Raw genomic sequence first — 7501 nt, 5'->3', positions numbered from 1 at the left:
CCCTGCCTCCCGTGCGCTGCCCGCCCCCCGCGGTGGCTGCCGCTGCGCTGCCCGTGCTTCCCTGGGGCAGCCCTCCCTGCAAAGGCACGTCTCCTGCTAAGGGTGCCCTGGGAGCCTCCAAAGCAAAGCCAGCCCACCGGCCACACATCAGACAAAATAACTACCGTCTTCCTCTAGTGCCTTCATTTAAATTGGGCTCAGTTCTGCACAGTCCAGTCAAGGGAATAGCAAATAAAAGCTACATGAAACGCTCAGATGCTGCCATTCAAAGCCAGTCTGCAAGCCCCTAACTACATAGCAAACTCCTCTGAAGCCACACAGGCAGGCACAGGCCCCTGCCTCGCTCTCTTCGCAAGGGCTCGGGCTCAGGCTCAGCCCTGAGGTAGGGCTGTGTGGGACAAGCAGGAACGCTCAGGGAAAGGCGGCAGCACTAGAGGCAAACCCAACGGCTGCCCACTGCCTCGGCTCAGCCCTCCATCCCTCTGCCTGCACTAACACTCAGCAGAGCAGACAGCAGGCACAGCAGCCACGGCAGGGCACACTCACGCTGCTCCCCTCCAGCAGCTCCCCCCAGTCCTGTTCTGGCTTCAGTTCGGGCAGGGAAAGGGCTGCGAGTTGCAAGTGATGACCTGGCAGGGGTGGCAGCCGGTGAGTAGCCCTGCCTGCCGGGGCCATGGCATGTCACTGCTGCCCATCTGCCCTAGAGGAAGGTCTCACCTGCAGCCTCTCAGGCACCCAGCTGGTTCCTCTCCATTTCTGCACAGTTTGGCTTTGCTAGGGAGATGCCCAGGGACAAGGAGGGAATAGCAAGTGGGAAGTCCTCACAGAAAGGACTGACAATAGCACAGGCAGATGCTGTACTTTGTTGCTCATGAAGACAGGAGTCCTGCATCTGCACGTGGCCACATGCACCAGCCCATGAAGGACCCCTTGAAGCCACCAGGAAAGAACTGCTCCACCAGCCATGCAAGCACTAGGGTCAAGGGGTATCTCTGTCCATCCCAGATTGCTTTTGCCCAAGCAATCGCATCAGGAGGTAACCCACCATTTCACTAACTTCACAGATCGTCCCAGGCCCCAGCCTCCCAGTCAAGGAACTCTGACTCACCTGACATCTTCAGGCAACCACTGTTGGAGCTGCCATTGCCTCCCACCACATCCCTTCTTGGCAGAGCAGGGAGTGCTCCTTCCTCCAGAGCAGACCATGCCAGTGCCACTGGCGCCAGAGCTGCAGCAAACTCCCTGTTAAGAACTGGAGCCTGGAGCGGGGTTCAGAGGCTCCTGAAAGGCCATTTTTAGACTCTTTATATCTTTTTGCTCACCCCCAGACACATGTAAGAAAATGCAGTCCCCAGAGAGATCATGTTCCCATAAACCTCCTTACAGCTGTACCCCTGCGAGGAGCCAGCCTCTGGAGCTAGGGAGGAGCTGCACTCGGGAAATGCACCATGTGTGAGCAGCCTGGATCACCCAGAGAGCACAGCAACTCCAGGGCATCTGCAGCCATTTGGGGCTCCTCCGCTAGCGGTTCTAGGAATATTTCAGTTTCCTCAGCCCACCAAGCAGCTGCACAGCCTTACAGCTGCGCTACCTGGTCCAGAGCAGCAAAATCCTCAAGAGGGCTGTGGGCAAGAGGGATGGATGGGACCAGGAGACTCCCCACCACTCCTCCTCCTTCTGTTCCACACAGAAGCAGCTCACTGCTTTCCTTTGGAGACACTCCTTTGCCCTCCAGGGACCCATCCTCTCCCCAGCCCGTGACAAAACCCACTGAGCCCTCCGCTATTGCTTGCAGTGGCAAAGTGAGGAATGAGGGAACTGCCTCACTATCGCTCCTGCCTCTGCCCTGCGTTTTCTTACAAACATCTCACATCAGGGGAGTCAGTGATTCTGATGGTTTTAGACATGACACTCACTGATGTGAGACAGTCTCACCCAACCCCCATGACTCCTCCAAGGCTGGGACCATCTCCCACCAGGTGACATTGGCTGTCTGTTTTCAGCTCTAGTAAGATGCTGGAGGCCCCCAGATACTCCAGCCCACATTTAAAAAGCAGGATTTCCAAGGACTTGAAACCCTATGCTGCCTCTGGAAGCATGGATAGGCAAGCAGACACGGGAGAAAAATAAACCAGAAGGTTCTGCCAACAGAAACAGCAGGCACAGACTCTGCAAACACAGAGAAAGCCTCCCAAAATAAGAGACCATCCTGGCAGGACAGTGGAGGAGAACAGTCCCCATATGCTGATTTCTGTCTGAGCATCCTATGGAAATCATGCCTGGTTACAACCCCCTGGAGCCCAAGGGATCGGTTCCAAGATCGCAGGAAGAAATCAAAGTAAAGTACCCAGCTTGCTGCTGAGAGCCCAGGCTGAAAATTAAAATGTAGTGACAGAGGGAAGCAACGTGGAATATTTCTGTTATGGAAGTGTTTTCTGATACACTCTTGAAAAGACAAAACTGGTCACTGGATTCAGCTAGTAAATGTTATATTCCTTCAACTACTGGTCTAGCTAGGTACATTCAGGAATAACCAACCCCTGTGATCCCTTAGTGACTTCCCTCTGCCAGATGCTATAACCAACCCAGCTCCACATCCCTCAGGACAACAGGAGCCAACTTGAACTGTGATAAACCAAGAAGGTAGCCACTTCTTGAGTTCACTTGAATACATCCACGTTTTATTTGCTTAAATAAAGGTAGAATCTCGGTTTTACAATTCCAGTTCTGTAGCAATAGCAACAACCACAGCAACATGAGTGGACACAGGGAGGGGATGGCTGTTGGCACTGACCTTTGCAAGAAAGAGTTCAAAATCCTAGCTCCTTTGGAAATTGTGCGTATCATTTAAAATAAATTAAACAATTTAAATATTATACTATACTTTTTTAAATGGATTTTTAAAACACATAAGCCTAATAAAATAGCTTTTATTTTTTATAGTCAATAATCCAATGTCTGTTAGGAATAAAAGATGTGTGTAACACCCTCTGGCAATACATACCGTCTGCTCAGCCTGTGCACAATGAGGCTCTTGAGCTTCAGCTATCAGCATCAACACACACCCAGGGTACTGCAAACAGCATGCTGCACCCTTGCCTTCTACACCGTGGCTTGTTCAGTCTCTGCCCTCTCCCACAGGAGGTGCTAGTCCTTACCCAGATCCCATGAGACCCAAGCTGGTGAAGCTGCAGTTTCACCTGCAGGGAGCTCCCTCAGCAGCCCCTCTGGGGGGGCCAGGCAGTGCACAAGGGCCTGAGCCTGCTCCGGCCCCGGGGCCCCTGCACAAACCAGCACCAGGGGAACGTGTCTGTTCAGAGACGTAAATCGGAACCATAGGTCACAGTCTGGGATCTTGAAGGAAATATCAAGCAGTGTTAAACTGAAGAAAAATCGAGGCCTGGGGAGGTCAGACATCGGTAAACAAACAGTAACAATAACTTTAATATCCTGTAAAAATCTGTTGCACCTACAGAGGCAGAGCCTTCTCCTATACCTCAAGGGACCTGGTTTTCCAGAGACTGCAAGCACTCCCTATCTATCCCCATGAATATGAGTGTCCAGCCCTGTTTAGAAATCAGATCCCTCTAAAGCACTTTGCAGTAAAGCTTCAGTCCCTTCCATATGTGGCTGCCCTGCAGAGATGGGCAGGATCACCCCAAGTTCCGCCAGAGGAGACTCCCCACATGCTCAAAGACCGCTCGGCGATGGGGATTAGCTGCCACCAGCCAGCACAAGGGCAGAGATTACCCTGCTCTAAAGCACAGCGTAAGTGAGGCTGCTCGATTTGAGCTACAAAATTTACCATCCAGTAGCTCATCACAGTGGGAATCGCATTCAGCAGCTAGCGGATACGTACTCGGGGAAGCTCTCCCCATGGCAGGCTGCTATGTGCTTATGGGCAAAGTCATAGTTTTGGGCAAATGCTTGCATGGGAAGTTGCAGGACATGAGGTTATAATGGTAAAGACAGCAGTCAGCAAGCACTCATCTCTCTGCTACACAGATAGCTTGGGACTAACACCTAGCAGGGTGCAGGAACTGCAATCAGCAAAGCCTAGTGTCCTTTTCTAGAAGGTTCCCTGCCCCCCTCCCATACCATTTTTCAGCCACCTTGAACAGAGGTGGAACCAGTGCAGCTGTCTCCCCAATGTACTGAACACAGCAGCCATTAACAAAGGCCAGTTAACTGAGTGGACTACCAGTAAAGTCTGTCAGATGAATTATAGATAAAACGTACTGGACTCCCCATTAGGGAGTAAGGGCCAGGACAACGGCATGAGTTAACTGTGCTCAGCAGCACTGCACCTGACACAACAGGTAATAAAGTGAATGGCCCTATGTTGCAGCATCCAGATGGGAACGTCCATGCTAAAGCAACTGAAGATGCTGGTCCGCCAGCTAATGAAGCACAGCGGTCACCAGCCCCGCACACCGAGTGAGTGGATTTAACAGCTGACCACATGACTCTCCCAGCCACCTGCACACCTAGGAGATATCCCACCCACCTACCATCCGGTCTGCTAGAGCATATCATCTGGACACGGCAATTACCTGTGACAGAAACCAGCTGAAGTTTCACGCTCCAGATCTCCTGAACTCCTGAGTAACTCTAAACCCTTTGACATGACCCGGCAAGTGTCCACATCGGTATTTTTTATCCAGGCCTTCAAGGTATGAGAAGCAAGATTCGGCGTTGAGCCTCCAGAAGAGACAAGGAAACATATATTAAACAAGAAGCAGACAGTCTCTCCACAAAATAACAGTCACACAAGACAAAGTTAGAGGTGAGGAAAAACAGATCAGAAATAGGCAGCTACAAAGAAGCGATGTTGCCACATTCAAACACAGGTCCATCTCTCCTTTGTATGTTGCTTCAGATCAGAGCTCTAACAATTCTCAGCACAATTCAGTCTCAGGACAATGCACTTATCCCAAACAACAGATAGACATATATCTCAGCCACTCTAGTATTTGGCATTCTCACAGTCGTGTGGGCTAGAGTCTCTACAACAGGTTTCTTTCAGTATGCTGAGCAAACTTTCCTTTGGCAGTAAGGTCATGAGTTTAGTGGGTCTAGTATTTTTTTTTGAGTTCAGGACTAAAATACTTCAAAGAGTGTCTAGAGCGCTCTCAGCTTTGTTCAGGAGGCAGTTCTTGGTACAGATCAGCATTCACTGTCTTTAGTGAATTTAAAGGACTTTAATCCAGTCCTTTAAACCTGCTAAAAGAGGCAGAGATGGAAGCAGGACTACGTTCACATGCTCTTTTGACAGCTCCCTCCTGCAGATATATCCTTTGTGCCTGAAGACTCCAGCCAGAATTCAGATGGTGAGGCTGCAACTCTCCAGTAGCAAGCCACCTATTGTCCTTGCAGCCACTCTCCTCAGAGTGCCCCAGAGCTGCCTGTACTTATTCCGATCCAGCCGCCGGCTCGAGTGACATTCCTGAAGCAGCAGCCACTCTTAACAACAGGAAGACCCTGACTTGGAGCTGGAGTGCAGGTCAATGGTGTGGCCCAGCATGCAGTGCTCTAGCTGCTCCTCCACCGCCAGCACCTGTCGCACAGCCTCCTCAAAGGCCACTGCCACATTGGTGTCATCCTTGGCACTAGTCTCCAGGTATGGATAGTTACCATTTTCCATGCACCAGGCCTGGGCCTCCTCTGTGCGCACTTGTCTCTCAAGCTTGTCTATCTTGTTGCCCAGGACTACAAATGGGAAGTGTTCAGGGTCCTTCACGTCAGCATAATAGACAAACTCCTTCTGCCAGTTACTGAGGTTCTCAAAGCTCTGCCGGTCATCCACGCTGAAGGTCAGCAGGCAGCAGTCTGCTCCCCTGTAAAAGGGGGTTCGCAGGCTCTTGAATCTCTCCTGTCCCGCAGTGTCCCAAATCTGGAGGGTCACAAAACGTCCATCCACCTCCAGGTCCCGGTTTAAGAATTCCACACCAATTGTGTGGAAAGCCTGCGAGTCAAACTTGTTGGTGACGTACCGGTTCATGAGGGAACTTTTCCCAACTCCACCATCCCCAAGGAGAATGACCTTTAAGAGCAAGGACTTCCCACTCATTGCAGCAGGATGGAGGGACGCAGTACCAAGGCAATCTGCAGGGTTCAGAAATAGTACAAAATAGCTATTTGACTCGTGGATTCTGCAGAAAGTCGCACATGGAAGAACAGAATATGGTATTTCCATCCCCATTTCGGAACAAGTTTTGTATATAGGAGGTAATCTCTCTAATAAGAGAGATCAGAGCTGGAAATTGGACAATCTTTCAGGCACACAAATGCCTGAAATCAGGTCCAAAATGGAAGCAGCAGGTCACCACTGTAAGTGCAAGGTGAGAACAACTGTTGAGAGTTTAGTATCAATTATACCACTTTTGGTGAAAACTCTGTATATCCAAGCTTTTTTCCAAACATATCATCACTAGTTAAACATGTCTTCTGGCCTGTGTCCTCAGGCTATTACAAAAACAACAAAATCACCAGTGATCACTGTCACCAGGCCTTCCTTTCCACTGTATAGTCACTAGCTAAATAATTTCTCCTATCTGACTTGCTCTACTGGAAGGATGTAAAAGATGTACAGGCCTAACATCAGTACAACTGGCAAACCAGTTCTTAATCACCCCAAGAATGCTGACTCACCTTACAAGTGGAGCTGCGCTTGTTTTCTGCACATGATCTCTACAGCTCAGAAGGGGTCTCCCAGGCACAGAGACCCAGCTTCTCTGCTGCTCTTTTTTGGCAATGCTTTTCGCATGCCAGTTTGCTAGGGCACAGGTGCAAGTTCACATTGCAACAAGCCCGACACCACAGGTTCCTTAGTTAGTAGTCGCAAGAGAAAGACCAAGTGCCGACCAGTCCTCCCCCTCCTAGGGACATTCTGCAAGCGAAGGTAAAGGCCTGACATGGAATAAGAGGTCTGTTTGGCTGCTGCCTGTACTGTACCTGCTCTAGAAATAGTGCTGCTGTCTCCAGGACTGTCCAGGGAACACCTTCCTCCAGCATAACAGTCACTAAAAAACAAACATCAGTCAGTGAGGTTGCCAGAGCTGCGCTCAGTGCACTGCCTTTCAATTTGTGATGTTGACCCAGGCCAGAAGAACAACAGCGGAGCTCTAGGAAGCTGAAAGTGCAGTACTGATGGCTGGAGTAAAACAGGGAAGAACAAGGTGCTGAGGATAGAGTTTCCCTTGCCCTAAGTAAAACAGAACACAGCCCATTTCTGACCAGGGCAGAGCCAGTACGTTATGGATGCTAAATCCAAAATAAGAAAAGAATAAATTGAAGGAGCTCTGGCATGAGTGCACAGGCTGTGTAACCCGTGTCTCCCCTCAACGCAGGGGACGTCGATAGCTTTGATCTGCTTGTCCTGCCTGCCCACACACTCTGGAATCTGATCTGAGGATTGAACATGTACCTCAATCTGCTAACCAGAAGAGTGAGCCAGCTGGCAAGAGCCTGGTATGAAAAACAGACAGGATCTGACTTGCTT

At 50.2% G+C, this 7501-nt stretch overlaps 1 protein-coding gene across 2 annotated transcripts; it reads right to left on the bottom strand.

Moving 5' to 3' along the window:
- Positions 1–2672: 2672 nt before the first annotated feature.
- Positions 2673–7018, bottom strand: RAB9B (RAB9B, member RAS oncogene family). Of its 2 annotated transcripts, none has more exons than XM_009331630.1 (2): positions 6955–7018; positions 2673–6105 (listed from the first exon to the last, which is right to left on the bottom strand). In XM_009331630.1, exon 2 carries the CDS (start codon positions 6068–6070, stop codon positions 5465–5467), a length of 606 nt encoding a protein of 201 aa, XP_009329905.1. In that variant the 5' UTR covers positions 6071–6105; positions 6955–7018; the 3' UTR covers positions 2673–5464. The 2 variants fall into 2 exon arrangements, with proteins under 2 accessions (XP_009329905.1, XP_009329907.1); XM_009331632.1 differs by lacking the exon at positions 6955–7018 and adding an exon at positions 6652–6695.
- Between the last annotated feature and the right edge of the window lie 483 nt (positions 7019–7501).

This window comes from Pygoscelis adeliae, unplaced genomic scaffold (genome assembly GCF_000699105.1).
Source record: "Pygoscelis adeliae isolate BGI_AS28 unplaced genomic scaffold, ASM69910v1 Scaffold79, whole genome shotgun sequence".
Taxonomy (NCBI): Eukaryota; Metazoa; Chordata; class Aves; order Sphenisciformes; family Spheniscidae; genus Pygoscelis; species Pygoscelis adeliae.
The sequence above is the reverse complement of the archived record's forward strand: the minus strand, read 5'-3'. Positions and strand labels throughout refer to the sequence as shown.

Coding starts and splice junctions, on each gene's coding strand:
- RAB9B (XM_009331630.1), bottom strand. CDS start 6,070: ATGAGTGGGAAGTCCTTGCTCTTAAAGGTCATTCTCCTTGGGGATGGT.